Genomic DNA, 17,422 nt, shown 5'->3' on the forward strand with positions numbered 1-17,422 from the left:
CTTCACCCCCGGCCCTGCCCCGCGCCCCCGCCCCGGGCAGGCCCCGCTCCCCGGAACCGGTCCTCCTCGGAGCTACGGGCGTGCGGCCTCGGTCCCGGGCCTGGGGTCGCGTCGGGCCGGCCCCTCGGCCCCCCGCCGCGCGCCCCGTTCGGGAGCCGAGAGAACGGCCCCCTGGCGCGTGCTCGGCGGCGTCCCCGAGGTGCTGCTGGCAGCGGCCGCTGTTGACAGGGACGCGAGCCTGGGCCGCCCCGCCGCCGGGGCTCTTCTCCGCCCCAGGGAAATTCGTTTCCGGGGTCACGGTCTGCACACAGACCTGTGGCGCCTGGCAGCTGGGGCGAGCGTGCACGGCAGAAAGAGTTGAAAGTAGGGGATTGCAACATCGCCGGCTCGTTTGGCGGGGGTCGAGAAACCAAAACAGTCTGAGTTTTCTTGTGTCTCTGAAGAGCTCCCCTTGCAGTTGGTGGGATCCCTCCCTGACGTTAGCGCTGCGCTCGAGGGAGAGTTTTCGTATGCGGTTGCTTTGTAGCCATCGAACGGAGGTCGGAACTGGTAGTTAACGTGAGTAGGAGGAAGCGAAGGGGATGGTTAGCCGGGCTCCTGATCGTGGCCTGCAGCTGCCCCGAGATCGGTACCACTTGGTTCGGCTGGTGTAGTTTGAAAATGTACTCGGTTCCTCGGTTTGTGAAGTTGTCCTTTTGTTTGTTTTGGAAGTCTGTAGTCCTAAGTGTTTCTCGCTCTTAAGGAAACACTTAAAAGGTGGCTTTTGGGTAGAGCGTCAGCTTCACCGAAAAGGAAGATGGATCCTGAATTTGTCTCGCTTTGCTCTGGTCTTTGGCAGCGGGGGAGGTTAGGGATGAGTTCTTCTTGCTGTTGGACCTTTGTCCGGTGAGTCCTGGCATTAGGGACCTTGCTTCGGGGTCCTGGGAGCTGTGTTGGGAGACAGCAGGGAAGCGCAGCCTCCGCAGGCACCTGTGTCAGGTGCGCCGAGTTTCCTGCCCCACCCCACCCCCAGGGCGTGGGAAAAGGTGGTCCACAGCTTCCCATCCGTAATCTGCTTCCTCCTGGGCCAGCCTGTGGGCTCCTAGTGCCTTCCCCCATTTTGTTGGGAAAGTTGAGGATGGAGGTGCTCAGCTCTGTGCCCTCCGGTAGCAGATCGGGATCTGAGAAGAGCACATTCCGGTGCAGCCCACAGTGGGAGCCCTGGAGGCAGGTGGCAGGCTGGCGTCTGGTCCCTCAGGCTGTGACTAGTAGTGCCAGGTTGTGCTTCCCCGGCTCCTGCCTGCTGCTCTGAGGCGCTCTCCTGACACCTAAAGCTGCGGAAAAGGCTCTCTTAGCTTGGTGGGTGGATTTGGGACTCTGAATGAATGGATCCGCGCTGTGGTTAAAATGTAACAAACTGGCTGCTTTGTCCTGGAGGCAGGAGGCCAGTGGGAGTGGAAGCACCAGGTCTCTGCCTGGGACAGTGCAGGTGGGCACCTGAGGCTCTGCGACCCGATGGCACAAACCGAGTTTGGTGCCCAGTCCGGGTCCACCAGCCACCCCCGAGGAGGGGGCTGCAGGGACTTTGGTGGGCCCAGCCCTCTTTACCTTCCACAAACCGGGACAAGCACATGCAGCCAGGCCCTAGGACTAGGTGACTCTGGCTGCTCTTCAGGGCAGAAGAGGTGGCCCGTGGCAGGGTTGTGACCCGCGGTGAGCCAGAAGACGGCACTCAGGGTCGCCCCCCTGGCCCGGCCCCATCGCAGCCCCTCCAGAGTGCCCGGATTGTCGGTGTCCATGGCTCCTCGCTGTGGGGAGCCCTGACCTGTGGTTTCACAGACCTGTTTTGTTGCCTGGCTGAGCTCAGACTCACTGGGGACCTCGCATGCCTTCGGTCACCGAAGCTCTGTGTGGGTTAATTCTGCAGAAGCGTCCTGCCTACTTGTGCTGTCCTCCCGGGGGGGGGGGGGGGGGGGCCACAGTGATCACTCCGAGGACGGTGGGGGGCATGGGGCCGCGGGCACTTGATTGAGAGTCCAGAGTGTCCCGTGCCCTCAGGGCTTCTGCAGAGAAGGGCATTTCCACTGACCCAGCTTGGTGCCGGGTCAGGTTCCATGCAAAAGAGCCCGTTGAGGTGAAGGGTTTGAGAAACTTGGGGAAGTGAAGATTTTCAGGTGTCAGGGTCCCTGCCGGCCTCTGGCCAGAGAGCACCTTAAAGACAGACTGGGCTGTGCTCCCCTGTGCCCTGGCTCCCTGAGGGTACTCCGTCCACCTCATGCAAGCCCAGGTCCTCGTCTTCGGGATCATTGCCCCCGCCTTGTCGTGCTCCCTGGGCCTCTGCCTCTGTCCCAAACAAATATTCCAGACAGGTGTGCTGTCCAGTGAAGGAGGTCCCCCAGGTGTTGCCCTTCGAGGTCCCAAACCCCCATAGCACCGTGCTCCTGGCAGTCAGGTCTGCACAGGGACGGGGAAGGAAGAGGGCAGGCCGGAGCCCTGGGACGGAGCGGTGACAGAGAGGAGTTCTGGTTGGGGTCCCAGCATGGTGCTGTCTATTTTGGACTTAATTTTGCAGTCAGGGAAGGTTGGAGCCCATTTACAAGGTGTTCTGGGGTCAGTGCCACAGCCTGAGGTGGTGGCCGGGGTTCAGCCCGTTGGTCACGTCATGCTGACAGTTTCCTGAGTGGAGGACTTTGCTTTTTGACTTTTGCTTTTTCTTACGATAACAGAAATAAACTTTCTTAGTACTGGACCCCATCTGATTGGTCTGGTGGTGTGTCTGTCACACCTCAGCCGGCTTCCTGAGACCCGGGCCCATGGATGACCCCGGAGGCTGCGGTGCTGATGCCCAGGCCCCTCCTGCCCCTTTCCTGGGAACACAGTTGTCCAAGAGCCTCCCGAACCTGTAGTGCTGGGCCCCACCCAGAGTTCCCGACTCATGGCCACGGGGCCTGAGGACGTTCGTTTCTGACACGCACCCAGGTGACACCACCACCCGGGCCTGCCTCTGCTGAGCTGGTGGCCTAACCGCTCCCGCGCGCCGGCGGGGTGGCGGGGGTGAAGGGTGTGATTTGGATTGGGTTGCTGAGGCGGGTGAGGGTCAGCCTGAGCCGGGCGGGGGGGTTTGCACAGGCGTAGCCGACGGGTGGGTGGTGGCAGCAGCCGAGAGGAGGCCGTCCCCCGGAAGGCAGAGGGGGACGTGAGCCGGGTTCGAGTTGAGGCTCCATGCTTAACAGGCACGTTACCTTCTGGATCTTCACTTCTGGTCGTCCCGAGTCTGTGTCGAGCCCCGGGAGCGGTGGGTGAGCCTGAGCCGGGAGGCAGGGCTGGTTTCATGCGTTGTCATGCATTGTCGTGGCTGGAAGGTGGTTCTGAACCCGGTGGAGGGTGCCCCTGTTGTCCTCAGGAACGTGAGGTGTGGTCCTTTCACCCACAAGAGCAGAGAGGAGGCGCTCTCCTTGGAAGGCTGAGGGGCTGAGGGTCGGGACAGGCCAGGGGACTCCCTTTTTGTCTCATTAAAGCCTTGTTTATGTTTCCGTGGACTTTGAAGACAGACTTAAGGCCAAATTCTCTAGCAAGGTTAGTGACCTCTGAGGGTAGAGGGAAGTTGGGGCTCCGGCCTCTTAGGCTGTGCGGGGTGAGCAGCGCCCTGGAGACCCTGAGAGGCAGCTCTCCCCGCAGGGAGCGTGAGCCAAGCGGATGGCGGGGGTAGGTGGGGCTCTGGGCCACTAGTGGGGACCCTGAAGGCACCAGGCCTTGGGGGTCTGTGGTCTGGAGGTGCTGAGGGACCTGACACCCAGAAGCGGGACTCTGAGCAACCCACTCCCGCAGCACTCCTGGGACTGGCAGGCCCAGCGGGCAGACTGCCTACCTCTGGGCCTGCCCGGGCGTCTTCTCCCCAGGGGTTCCTGGGTCCTGCTGGCCACCCCCCCACCCCCGCTGACTTTCCCGAAGTAAATGGGAGAAGAGCCCTGATCTCTCTGATGTTCGTGGAGTGCCAGTGGATGGGGAGGTGCGGTGGGGTGAGAAAGCAGGGGGGATGGAGAAGGGTCGGGTGCTGTGGGCCAGTTGCAGTCTAGGGATTTGTGCACAACGCGGTGGGCTTGCTGTCTGACCTGGGGCACCTTTCTACTCGGTTGGTTTCAAGAATAAGAGTTACTCTCTTGGCCAGACCTGAATCTAAATTGTGAGCCCCTGATTCTACACCGGGGGCGTGATGCCCCCCACCCCCAATCTCTGCATTGGCAGAGGGGAGTGGTCTGCCACTGCCCTGGCCCCGCCCCCCGGTCCTCAGGCAGTGCTCTGGACATCCCCACCGAGTCCTTGCCTTTCCTGTGGAGACTGACGGTGGGAACCCTGTCGCTGCAGCCCTCTGCAGTGTGACAAGAGGGCAGGACAGGTGTGCGGGCGTCTGCTGGGAATGCTGGTGAACCCTTCCTGCACCGCACATACCTAGGCCTGTGCCGTGGCCCCTGGGGGTGGGATGTTCACAGGGAAGGGGCCCCACGTGGAGGTGTTCTGGGTCTCCGGAGCATCCTGGCTCCCTCTTTCCTGGAGAGCCGCCTGTGGGAGGAGGCCGGGGTCGGCCCTTGGGGACGTGATGCCCAGGGCAGACTCCAGGCTGGGCGGTTTGCTGGGAGCCCGGTCTGTGTCAAGCTGGGTGAGCGAGGGGAGGGGCGGACGGCTCCTGCACTCTGCCTGTCCTAACCGCGTGCTCTGCCTGGTTTCTTGCAGGGACTTTGAACATGTCGGGGATCGCCCTCAGCAGACTGGCCCAGGAGAGGAAAGCCTGGAGAAAGGACCACCCGTTTGTAAGGAAAGCTTTATTTCTGTGCGTAGCGGGGGGGGGGCGGTTTCCCCCGGTGGAACCCGGGAACCCCATCACGCCTGCTCTGTTACACACTCTGTGCAGGGTGCCCTTGGGAGTCTCAGGACTGTTGTGCGAGCAGGAGGAATGAGATGCCGGGGCGTTGATGTGCCTGTGTGGTTGTTTTCTCTCAGGGCTTTGTGGCTGTCCCAACAAAAAACCCCGATGGCACGATGAACCTCATGAACTGGGAGTGCGCCATTCCCGGGAAGAAAGGGGTAAGGGGCGCCACTCTGCTGACCTGCTTCTCCGGGGGAGGGGACAGGGTTGGGGTGACAGGTGATTCCCCTCCTCCCCCACCAGTCAGCTTTAATTCAGAAAGAAGGAGCTGTGTTGCAGGAGGGGCTGGGTGTGGTACCCCCACCGAGCCCGGGGGCCAGACCCTGCTGCGTGTTCAGGGAAGAGGAGCCTTGGGACACGCTGGAGAAGGGCCCAGACGGAAGGAAGGGCCTTCCCGTTTGTCCTTCAAACCCGCTGCAGCTGAAGTAGCCAGGATATAGTGACGCTCGACCTGGCGGTCTTTGAGCCTGGGGCAGGTAGCGGGGGGGTCCAGTCAGGGCTAGCGTATTTGAAGCATTTGGGAGTCAGGGTCTCCAGCAGCCCCACATCCGGCTCTTTCTGGGTGACCCCAAAGCCGAGAGGAGACCTCTGAGGTGTCCTGGTTACGCCCAGGCCTTATCGCCTTATTGCCGCCACGTCCCTCCACCCATGGCGTGGCGTTTGCGTGAGCTCAGCCTGGTGCTTCCTGACAGCCTCCTCGCCCGATGCTAAGCTGGCAGGATTAGGACTCAGCTTTGTCCTCGGACGATGTGGTTTGCATTCTCCGTTTGTCACGGCTCCGTGGAGGGCGGGGCCCGCACCTCTGCCTTTGCTAAGCCCGTTCTCGGCCCATCGTCTGAGGCCGAGGCAGGTGCGCCGTGGCCTTGTCCCTCCCAGAGGAGGCTGGGGAGGGCTGTGCTGGTGGAGCTGGCGACAGGGGCCGCTCAGGTGGAGATCCTGACCCCCGATCCTGGGTCACGGGGGGGGTGGCCTACCGGCCCCCGCCCGTCTTCCCAGAAGCCCAGCTCCCACCACGCTCCTCTCCGGGGATGGCTCTTTCCGGCCCCCTCAGGGCCCGTGGCAGCCCCCGCGGTCCCGTCGTGGGGACAGCCGGTCGGTTTGTGGGGCGGTGCTGGGGGCATGCGGCAGAGGCCCGTTCCTCCTGGGCTCAGCCCGCGGCGGAGGCCGGCGGCACGCCTGACTGCACGTTCGTTTCCCCGCAGACCCCGTGGGAAGGAGGCTTGTTTAAACTGCGCATGCTTTTCAAGGACGACTACCCATCCTCACCCCCAAAATGTAAGTAGAGCGAAGCCCTCGCGACTCCGTCTGCTTCCCCACGTTCGCCGTGCGGCGGCCCCGGGGGCTCTGACCCCTGGAGGCCGCGGACTGGAGCCAGGTGCACGTGGCGGGCGTAGTCTCGGGTGCCGGCTGTGATCCACCGGGAGGCTCCTGGCCCTCAGTCCCTGTCGGGGATAAGGTGCCACCACTGTCTGCCCTCGCTAGGGATGGGCGTCACAAGGACCACGGTCCGGAACCCCACCTCTCGGAGGGTTTCCTTCCCCGACCCGTTGTCACCGTGCCCGTTTATTAACACTCCACATCCAACTTGTTGGCCGCGTGCCGCCTGGATGGATAAGTCTCCGGAGAAGGCCGTGGGAAGAAAAGGCCAAGGCTGTCTTTAACGTCGTGCTACGGTTATGTCATCGAAGTGCACTTTCGTGAGACTCGGGACGGGAGGAGCACCAGATTCCTCCCCGCTTGCAGCTGGAAACCACCGAAGCCGGTCCGTGGTTGGTTAATTAAATGAGTTAAGGCGTGCCTCAGTGTGTGGAGAAGTGTCCCGCACAGCACGTGGCCACCGGGAACGGCTATACGTAAACATCTACGCTTGGGTTAGTAACTCGAAAAGGTAGAAGAACGTTTTCCGTCATAACGGCATCTAGCAGAAGAGTTTTCAACATGGATAATTAGCAGGGTGACCACTGGGATGGAGACTTTTCATTTGGCTGGTTCTTTGCTGTTTGAATTGTTTCTGCCGCGTGGAGGTATTGCGTTGAATAGTAGCTCTGATTAAGAAACGAGACTGGTCACGGCTGCTTTCGTCACTTGTGTTCAGCTTGATACCTGAATTCCAAGCGGACTTGACAAGGCAAGAACAAAAATCCCAGCCGAAGAGCGGGAAGGGAAGACGGGCTGCAGATGGTCTCGCCTTTCTTTTTAGATCTTTTTGGTAAGGTTGTGCAATAAAGGATTAACCTGCAAAAACCTATTTTCAACGTAATTGCAACAAACGGAAGTGTTTGACCCCGACCGTTTACAATAGTATCAAATCCAAGTGTGGAAGTTTTTGTGGAAATCGTCACACAGATTCTAGAAGTCAGGAGCACGGAGAGTAGCCGCGGCCCTTAGAGTGCCGGGAGTGGTCGGGGAGGCCGGGGCTGAGGCGCGTCGGTCCACGGGCACCCACACCCGTCAGCAGGATGGGCAAGATGTAAACGGACAGACCTGCTACGGGGACTCGGTGAGTGGGACGCAGGCCTGCCTGGCAGAGGCCACACGTGCCACGTGTTTGTGACACGGGCGCAAGGCTAGTCCGGCGAAGGGACCGGGCCCACAGAGTATCCCTGCGGAGGAGACAGGAATATCCCCCCCCCCCCCCCCCCGACGCTAGGTAGCCCTCCAGATGAATCTTGACGTCCAGTGGAAAGAAGGAACAGTGCGGCTTCTAGAAGAAGGTTGGTAGATTTCAGCAGCGAGGCACAGACAGTGCTTTGGCCCCGTAGGCAGAACATTGCTAACGGGGCTACGTCACACTGAGACCACGTGTTCACCAGGAGAAGCCAGTGAGGGAGAGACATGGGAGCACACGCCCTCCCCCCCCCCCCCCCCCCCCCAGCAGTGACCCTGAAGCGCAAAGGGCGTCGGCACATCAGTAAGGAAACCGCAGGCGCTGTCGGGCCACACGGGAGGCTGTCCCCTCTTGTGCCCGCAGCGTGGGAAGAGGTGCCGACGTCCTCCCCCACAGAGGGGCGGAGCAACGGGGCCCTCAGACCCCACCGCAGGTGCGGATTTGCACCGCTTCCCCTGGAGAGCTGTCCCCTGAGTCCGCGGAAGCTGAACTTGGGTCTCTCCAGGACCCGGCTGCTCTGCTCAAGTGAGCGTTCAGCAGACGCGCACGCGCACTCACCACAGGTGGGGACCAGCTTGGTCACGGCAGCCCCATCTGTAATGGCCAGAAGCTGGAGGCAGCCAAGTGTCCCCGATCCAAAGATGGGCGGGGGAACCCCCGGGACCCAGTCAGTTAAGCTCCGACTCTTGATTTCTGCTGGGATTGCATCGACAGCATGGAGTCTGCTTCTCCTCTCTCTGCCCCTCCCTCTGCTCGCTCACTCTGTCAAACTTTAACGCTTATTTTTGACAGAGAGAGATGGAGCACGAGCAGGGGAGGGGCAGAGAGAGGGGGAGACACGGAATCCAAAACAGGCTCTAGGCTCTGAGCTGTCGGCACAGAGCCCGACGCAGGGCTCAAACCCACGAACCACAAGATCGTGACCTGAGCCGAAGTCAGACATTTACCCAGCTGAGCCACCCAGGCAGCCCTCATTCTCTCCGACATTAAAAAAAATCCAAAAAAGAAGAATGGGTAAACGTTGGGGGACAGTCTACAGCAGCCGGAGGGAAGGGCCTGCAAGTACCTGACACGGGGCGTCTCCCAACGTGATGCGGAAGAGCAGAGCCGCACAGGAAGTCAGCGGCCGGCCCTGCGGCGGAGGGGGTCTCGGCAGGGGCTTCTCTGACTGGAGGAAGCCAGCGGTGAGCAGAAGTCGGGGACAGGGGCTTGGGCGAGGCCGTGCCCGCCAGGGCTGTGCTTTCCTAGGTGAGAAAAGAGATTGACCGCCCAGATGAAATTAAAATCAGGGACTTGTGCTGAGGAAGAAGCTGAATTCAAAGAGCAGAAAGGCGTGCTCGGGGCGGGAGCAGGTTCCCGAGAGCCCTTCCTGCGGGGGCTCGAGCCAGAAGGTGTGCAGCACGCCCACAAGTCAGGAGACAGACGGGATTAACGGGCGGGAGACGTGGCCGGGAGTTTCTCCAAGAAGCGGCCGGTGCGTCACAGTGAGTGAAGGTGCTCGCCGTCCGGAGTCCCCAGGGACGGCTGACCTCCGTGAGGCTGCCGGGGGTCTGGGATCGTGAAGCAGTGGGAGCTGGCGGTGGGCAGCACCTCCTCGGGGCCGGATGGACTGGCGGCGTCACGTGGACATCGGCGCGCATGACCCGCGAGCGCAGGGCCGGGAGGGCGCAGGCTGGACCCTGGTGGCCCGGGGGGAGTCTCTGGGAGACTCCGGGTGGTGGTGGTGGTTCGGGAGTTCCGTCGAGCTGCGTGAGACCCATCGTACTTTTCAGGGCGTAATTAACGTTTTTAAGTGAAGAGAAGAGGGGACGGTGCCCGGATAAGCAGAGAGGAACGCCCTACCCTGTCAGCTGTGGTGAACGGTCCCCGGGGAGCTTGAGGCAGTTTTCTTGCTCTTCTCTGTTGTAGGATTTCCTACGTGTGTTCGTTTTTTAGAAAGAAGGAACTTTTGTTTTTTAAAAGAAAGAAAATGGGATCCTAAGAGCCGTTCTTTTTGGAGCAGAATGATGTGCTTTGAAAATGGCCACTTGTTTGGAAGGGCCTCCGAGTTTCTGCCCTCAGCTGTCCCCCCAGGACCGTCCTCACCTGCTGTGCTGACTTGGGGAGGGACATGAGGGGTGGGGATGCCCAGGACTCGGCTCCGTCCGCCCACTGTCAGGAGGCAGGGTCCGGGCGAGCACATGGCTTCGCCTCCCAGCCCGGGAAAGGTGCACGCCTGCCCCGCCCCCCACCTACTGCCACCTCACGGCCACCGTCCTTCGCCAAATGCCTGGTGGCAGCAGGTCGCCCTGGTGCAGGGAGACTGCATCATCCTGCCAGACGACCGCTGCCGCCAGAAACACGTTTCCTTCTTCCCTGTGGTCCAGGCAAGTTTGAACCACCGCTGTTTCACCCGAACGTGTACCCTTCGGGCACAGTGTGCCTGTCCATCCTCGAGGAGGACAAGGACTGGAGGCCGGCCATCACGATCAAGCAGGTACGGCATGCAGGGTGCTGGCCTCAGCCTTCCCGTGGGGCCAGAGGCCTGTGGTCTTTATCTGAGGCCGAGGCCGATGTGCCAGAAAAGCTTGCCTTTCAAACCGCTGACCCCTGTGTTCTCTTGTCTCTCACACAGATCTTGTTAGGAATACAGGAACTTCTAAATGAACCAAATATCCAGGACCCAGCTCAAGCAGAGGCCTACACGATTTACTGGTTAGTAGCGGTCTGGCGCTGCTTGGTGTGGCCACTCGCTGGCCTGCATGCGTTTCCCCGGAAGTCTGGTCCGGGCAGCCCGTAAGAAGGGGGAGCCGCAGGCTGGCTGTGGGTGGGAGAACAGTTCCTGCCACTCCCGGCAACCTTCGCGAAAGGCCGTGAGACACCAGCTGTAACGGGGAGACCGAGTGAGGCCGCCGGGGAAGCGTCTGAGGCCAGGAAGCAACCAGGACAGGCCCTGTAGGCAGCAGGAGCTGCAGGTGCAAAGGGCCTGTGGTGGGCAAGAACGGGTGAGCGAAGGCTGGCGTGGCCACGGTATTGTTGGGCGGGGTGGGGCGTGGCAGGAGGTGAAGGTCAGGTGACATGGGCCTCTGTTGGCCACTTTGTGCCTGAGAAGCTGTGGCTGGGCAGACCATGCGTTTGGTGAATCTCAGTCCGGCGCAGAGGAAAGGGCCCCCAGGTGCGGTTGCCAAAGGAGGCGTTTCCAGTAGCGCAGCTCCCCAGGCCCCAGATCTCGCGTCACGGCTCTCCTGTGGCCCTCCCTGTTTCCCACACCCTCCTGGGCCTGCGTGTGGGCCATCGAGGAGTAGCCCTTCCCTGTGTGGCACTGTGGTGGCCGGTGAGTCCCGTGGGCCAGTGTCTACCACCTGTGCCGAGGGAGAAAGGCCAGGTGTGTCTTAGGGTGGGCGACAAGTTGAAACCTGGTGCTGTGAGCCTGGCTGGATTGTTAGCAGGGCAGAGGCCTCCTGCTTGTGGGGTCCGGCATCCCCTGGCCCTGCCAGCCAGCTTCCCCGCTGGTCTGGGAGGTGGGGCTTAGGCCTGGAGCGGGGCTCTGGGACCTGCAGGGCTAGCATACGGGGTAGAGGTCAGGCAGGGACGTGTTCCTTCCAGGGGACATTTCGGGAAGCCGTGGGTGCAGAGGGTGAAAGCCGAGGGCAGGACCGTTCTCTGGCCGCCCCGAGCAGCAGGCTAGACGTCCGATGCCTGCCTGCGGGCAGGAGCTTGCAGTTGATGGCTCAGGTCCCTAGGCCCAGGCGGGGCGAGGCCCGCATCCCCAGGGGCGTGTTCCCGCCGTGGCTCGGCTGGAGGTCACGTGGTCCCTTGGCAGCTGTGTGCCAGTGGCTCATGAGATGCGTCCCCCTGCTCTCCGCCCCCGGCCGGGCGCTGTGCGAGGTCACCACGACCTCTGTCTGCAGCGGCCTGCTGGCCCAGGCCTCTGTGAGGCCACTCATGACAGTACACGCAGAGTTCTCACGACAGACCAAGTGGTCTGCAAAGCCAAGGTCTCTGTGGCCTTCAAAGAACTTGCTGCCGGTCCTGGCGTGCACCTCGTTGCAGGGGTGATGTTTGCTGTGGCCGGTGGTGGCCACGGGCGCCATGGTGCCACTTGTGAGAGGCGGCCTTTCCGTGCCTGTGTCCATAGCTGCCGGGGCAGCAGCAGGTGCTGCAGGGTGGGCGGCCGCTCGCCTGGGACCGCTGAGGGTCGTCCCCGTGGGGCCCGGGCTCCTGGCTGCCCGTCACGCCACCCCTCGTCTTCTACGATTTCTCCCGCCAGCGGCGTGCGCTGGAGCACTTGAGAGCTGACTTGACTGCCTTCTAGCTCCTTCCAGAGCCCCCTAGGCAGCTGCCTCCATTCGGGGGGCCCCGGGGCCAGGCCGGGCTATTGGCTGGGGTGGGAGCTCACGTGGCGTGGCCCAGCAACAGAGGCTTGTCCTGTGGCCTCGACTCCTCGGCTCTCATGGCCCTTTGTCCCTCCACCCTGGGAGCCCCCGCACACCCCGGGGCCTGGGCCACAGGCGACCCAGAGCAGCGCCCTGAGAGGCACGCTTGTGGAGAGCACGGCTTGGAGGGACCCCTCTCTTCCGGAGAGCACTGCACACTCCCAGGTGCGTCCCCGCTGGACGCGTGCTGTGCCTCTGCTCCTGGGGGGGGGGGGGGTCCCAGACCAGCCCAGCCCAGCCCAGCCCAGCCCTGGAGGTCATGGCGGTCCCCTGGAGCCCCGTGGGGAAACCGGCACCAAGTCCTGTCCGCCTGGCCAGCAGAGTGGTGCCCGGCAGTCTGGGTTCTCTCTCCAGAACCGTCGCTATGGTTTCAAACCGAGAGGAGGTGCCGGTGGCCGGTCAGACTCGTAAACTTCGATGCCTCCCCCCACCCCCACCCCGCCCCAGGCCTTCCTGACCGCGAGCCGCCCTCCGAGCCCTCCCGGCCCTGGGCCCCCGAGGGGGCTGCACCTGCTGACGTGTCTCTCTCTTGACCTTCTCAGCCAAAACAGAGTGGAGTATGAGAAGAGGGTTCGAGCACAGGCCAAGAAGTTTGCACCTTCATAAGCGGCGACCGCGTGGCAGCGTAAGAAGGAAGGGATTGGTCTGGCAAGAACTTGTTTACAACATTTTTGCAAACCTAACGTTGCTCTGTTCAATTACTAGTCGCCTGGGGAGGGTTGGGCGGGCGCCACTTTCCATTTCCGCCACCGGTACACAGTCCTCGACTCGCTGAATTGCCCGGTTTTTCATACAGGGTCTCTTCCTTCAGTCTTTTGTATTTTTGATTGTTATGTAAAACTTGCTTTTATTTTAATATTGATGTCAGTATTTCAACTGCTGTAAAATTATAAACTTTTATACTTCGATGAGCCCCGAGGAGCTAGTTTCCTAGTTTCCTTTGCTCGCGGATGCAGGCATGCTTCCCACAGTGTAGAGCTACGCCCGGCCTCAGCTGGCCTCCCTCCCGCCTCGGTCTCCGCGCACCCTGGGTTGTGTTGCTTACGAGCCTCAGATCCAAAGTCAGCCGGCGTCTCGTTCCCGCATCACTTCCTTTGTGTCTATATGGCGTTTTGTCTGTGTTGCTGTTTAGAGTAAATAAACTGTTTATATAAAGGTTTTCGTGGCATTATCGTCATTAAGAGCGTGAGGAGGCGGCCTCGCGGGGCCCGGCCCCCCACGCGGCTGCAGGCCGCCGGCGCCCAGCTCGCTGCCGTGCTCGGCTGCGCCTGGACCCGCGCGGCGCTCGGCCCGGGCCCTGTGAGGAGCGCCGTGTACGAGGAGGTGTGTGAGGAGGTGTGTGCCCGGGGGTTGTCTCCCGACCCCGGGTCTCTGCGCTCCTCAGAGGGCGGGTCTGGTCAGGGCGGAACTGGCGTCCGGAGCCTCCCGGAGCTGGCACCGGCCGGTCCGAGGTCCTCCGGGCCCCAGGGAGGACCGTGCGCGGGCACTGGCCGGAACCCTGCCTGGGGGGGTCCTGGGCGTCAGGATGCCCCGGAGGCAGGTCCGAGGCCACTGTGCGCGGGCGCTTCCTTTTTCCTGAAGGGCTGTTCTCAGAAAGCACCCCAGAAGCTGAGCCTGCCGCGCAGCTTCCAGAGCTGGCCACCTGCTCACTTGGCCCCAGCCGGGAGGTGCCGCGGAGCAGAGGGGGACAGGCCCAGTACCCCGGGGCCTGGTGCCAGCAAGGTGGGGCCTTGGCCTCCTGGTCCCAGGGAGCACGGTGCGGAGTAGACGGGAGGCCCGGAGCCTGCCCTGCGCCGGCTGGCCTCGCCTTCCCGGCCGGCTCACCTGTGTGGCTCCGGTGCAGGGACCCGGCCGGGCCAGACGGGTCCCCGAAGGGGCCAGGGCCCTCGGTCAGGAAGGGCACCTCGACTCGCCAGGCAGCAGGATGGCAGTGGGTTGGGGGGGGGGGGGAGCGTGAGGCCCCCGTCCACAGCTCCTGCGTGGCCCCGCGGTCCCAGTGCCTTGCTCGCTTGCTCGGCTGGACACGTAGCTGAGCTCGACGCTTGCTGTTGGCGATGTATTTTTCTAATGCGGAGGGCCCCCCGGGGGACCCAGCCGGGTCGTGTGTGTGCGAAGCCTCTCCCAGAATGTCTTATTTTGTAATGACTCAACTACACTTAGTAATAGCCACACGTGTATATGGTTAATATATATGGAAATTCAATATATTTTCTAGTTAAAGCATTCTGAAGTAATCGATGTTTCTAGCAAATTGTCATGACTTCGACTAATGAAATGTCCTCTTGTGCCACAGTCCTTGGCTTAACGAAGATGTAACTCTTGTAACGGGGGAAGGAGGGACTGTGCCCGTCCTGTTTCTGCTGTGAGGGAAGAGCCTGTTCCCGGCATGAGGCGCCTGATACTTAGTAAGGAATTGTGGGCAATACGTTAACCACTGTATCTGAGAATCCTCTAATTAAAACATTTCCACAAGTGCTGCCTGCAGGCTGTGTCCTTTCCTGCCCTGTGCCACGCGGGCTGCCCCACCGCTGGCCTCGAGTCAGACCCTCGGTGGTTCGCGCGGGGGGGCGTGGGGGGGGTGGGCGCTGGTCCCCTCTGTCGTCCCCGCTGGGACCAGGCGAGGGCAGCGAAGGCAGGGAACACATCCCGTGCTGACCCTTGGCGCCGGAGGAGGGTGTCCCTCCTGGGGACCCCGGGCCGGGCCTCCACAGGAAAGGGCGTCGAAGTCCTCAGGTGCCCAGACCCTGACCGCGTGTCAGCCCCACCTTGGGGCTCCCGGGACAAGCCGGCCACCGGAAGACGGGCTGTGGGTCCCCGAGAGTCCCCCTGGCCTCCCTGGACTGTCCCGCCCAGGCCAGTGCCGCGCGCTCACACCTGTCTACCGAGCAGCGCCACCTCATTCCCTAACTGGGCCGCCCCAAACCCTCCTGGTTCGCATCAGCTCGAGTTGGGCTCTGTGGACGGGCGGCCTCCGTTTTGAGGTTGCCATGACGACGAGTTGCCAGGTTGGAGGGCCAGGCTGAGCGCTGACTTGGGCTGGCTCGAACCAGTCTGAGCCTGCTCCAGCAGGGAGGGGCTGGCCCTGGTGCCGAGACAGAAGGGGGGGGGGGGGGGTTCTGCAAGGTGGCCTGTGAGGCTCGTCCAGAGACCTCCGGACCCTGTGACCCCCACCTGCAGAGGCCCTGACCCTGACCCAGGAGGCTGGCTTAGGACCACGGGGTGGGCAGGGGCTGGAGCACCTGGCCCCATCTGCTGTCCGGACCCCAGGAAGTTGGCAGGGCCGGGGCCTAGGTCCTCCCTTCCTGGTCTCTGCCTTCCCAGGTGACCTGCCACCACGCTCCTGAACGCTGCCCCTCCCACTCCTGGAGCCCCAGAACCTGGGCCCCCATCGTGCAGAGTGATGCTGGGTATTCAACTCCCCCAGCTTTGCCTTCTGATGTCACACACGACCTTCGCCCCCTCCGGGGTGGGCCGGCACACCTGCCCCTGGGCCAGAAGCTGACGCTCGGGCTCAGTGGACAGACACTGGACAGTGGGCTGCAGCCAGGCCGCCCTCCCTCACAGAGACCCGCAAAGCCCTGTGTGGGCCTGCTCCCCTTCCACCGCCAGGCCTGGCGCCCAGGACCACCCTGGTCCTGCACAGCCTGCACAGGCGTCGCCTGTGCGGGTGCTGGCAACTGGGCCCCAGGAGCCAGCATTTCAGGTGAGGGGCCAGACCCCCTCCCACCTGGAGCCACCTCTTCTGCTGGCAGAAGCACCCAGGATGGCACAGGTGATGGGACAGGTTCCCGCAGTCAGCGCCGTGGCCAAGTCCCTGGGTGAGCCCCCACAATTCTCCTAGGCTGCCCCACTCCCACCCCCACCCCTGCAGGCCTCTGACAGGTGCCTCGGTGCCAGTGGGAGCGGTGGGAGGAGCCTTACTGCCAGAAGGCTATGCCTGCAATTCCAAGGTCTGCCACCAGAGGGCATCAGGTCAAGCATGTATTTTTTTTTTTTAAGATTTTATTTTACTTGATTTTATTTTTACATTTTTAATGTTTGTATATTTTTGATTGAGAGAGAGAGAGCACGAGCAGGAGAGAGGCAGAGAGAGAGGGAGACACAGAATCCGAAGCAGGCTCCAGGCTCCGAGCTGTCAGCACAGAGCCCAACGTGGGGCTCGAACCCACAAACCGTGAGATCGTGACCCGAGCTGAAGTTGGATGCTTCACCAGCTGAGGCCCCCCCAGGCACCCCAAGATTTTGTTTTTTAACTAATATCTACATGCGACGTGAGGCTCCAACCTACAACCTGAGATCACTAGTCACACGCTCCACTGACCGAGCCAGCCAGGCGCCGCAAGGGTGAGGTGGCCTTACAGAGACGCCCCCTCACCTCCTGTGCTGCCTTTCTCCCTGCTCTCCAGCGGCCATCCATCTGGAGCCTGGGGGTTTTCCCCTGGCCCCATGGAGGAAACCACTCCCCTGCCTGCCCAAAGCCCAGAAGGTGTGAGCCCCTGGGTCAGTCCCAGCCGCCTGACCCTCTAGGTGAAGTGTTTTGTGCCCAACTCCTGCTGTGACAAGTGCATGTCCCACATTGCCTGCTCCCGGCCTCTCTCCCCACTGTGGAGTCACCCCCAACCTACGGAGGCGGGAACTGAGTCCCTGGAGGGCCAGCCTGCTGTGACCATGGTCAAGTACTAGCTTCTCACTGAGAACCCCCCTCACTGACAGGTGCATACTATGTCCATTTTACAAAAAAGGGAAACTGAGGCCCAGAGCTGGGCTATGAACCCAGCCGGTTGCTGTGTGGCCCTGAAAAAGCTCTTTCCCTCTCTGGGCTTCAGTTTCCTTATCTGTAAAGGACGGTCGTAAGGTCTCCTCCACCCCAGCAGGCCGCAGTGTTAGGCCTGAAGCCTCGGCGGTGCTGGCCTCCAGTCCCTTGCTCCCCAAAGGGCATTGGATGGGGGTGCGGGCAGGGGCCCCTCCCCTGGCAGCTGCCCTTCCTAACATCCTGTTTACAGCAGCCGCAGAATCTCTTCACCCCAAAGCCACGATGATCACCATGGCAACCAGGCCTGTGTTTGTTCCAACAGGTTGGCAGAATCTGACGAAAGACTGCAGGAGGGGAGGGCATCAGCACCGAGATCCTGGCTCAGGACCCGCCAGTCCCCGGGGAAGAATGGTAACTGTCCCCTCCCGGATTCCTGCCTCGTCGTCTCGTGCAGAAGGAAGCCGAGGGGTGGCTGGTCTCTCGCTCCCCTGCACCCTTCTGCCCCCATTTGCCTGGCTGTGCTGGGTCAGGATGGAGGCAGGGCCTGGAGACAGAGCTTCCAGAAGGAGAATCCACCCTGTGGTGCTGCCCCCGCCCCCCCCCCCCCCCAGCCATAGTTCTGTGTCTCCTCCAGTACAGATGTGCGGAGGGCAGCTTGCACGTGTGTGGGTCTGAACCCAGGAGCTGAGACAGGAGGTGGCCCATCAGAGCAGTGTCCACTCCGGCTTGGGGTGATAGAGGAA

The 17,422-nt window shown here is 62.1% G+C and overlaps 1 protein-coding gene across 3 annotated transcripts; it reads left to right on the top strand.

The window, feature by feature from the left end:
* Positions 1 to 6: 6 nt before the first annotated feature.
* Positions 7 to 14,419, top strand: UBE2I (ubiquitin conjugating enzyme E2 I). Of its 3 annotated transcripts, XM_049637223.1 has the most exons (8): positions 23 to 558; positions 4,711 to 4,787; positions 4,978 to 5,061; positions 6,106 to 6,178; positions 9,878 to 9,987; positions 10,126 to 10,205; positions 12,469 to 12,551; positions 14,220 to 14,419. In XM_049637223.1, the coding sequence occupies exons 2-7, from the start codon at positions 4,722 to 4,724 to the stop codon at positions 12,530 to 12,532; spliced, it is 477 nt and encodes a 158-aa protein (XP_049493180.1). In that variant the 5' UTR covers positions 23 to 558; positions 4,711 to 4,721; the 3' UTR covers positions 12,533 to 12,551; positions 14,220 to 14,419. The 3 variants fall into 3 exon arrangements, with proteins under 3 accessions (XP_049493181.1, XP_049493180.1, XP_049493179.1); XM_049637222.1 differs by lacking the exon at positions 14,220 to 14,419 and having other exon boundaries at positions 25 to 558; positions 12,469 to 13,085; XM_049637224.1 differs by lacking the exons at positions 9,878 to 9,987; positions 10,126 to 10,205; positions 12,469 to 12,551; positions 14,220 to 14,419 and adding an exon at positions 6,386 to 7,539 and having other exon boundaries at positions 7 to 558.
* Positions 14,420 to 17,422: the final 3,003 nt, after the last annotated feature.

Source organism: Panthera uncia, chromosome E1 (genome assembly GCF_023721935.1).
Source record: "Panthera uncia isolate 11264 chromosome E1, Puncia_PCG_1.0, whole genome shotgun sequence".
In the NCBI taxonomy this organism is placed as follows: domain Eukaryota; kingdom Metazoa; phylum Chordata; class Mammalia; order Carnivora; family Felidae; genus Panthera; species Panthera uncia.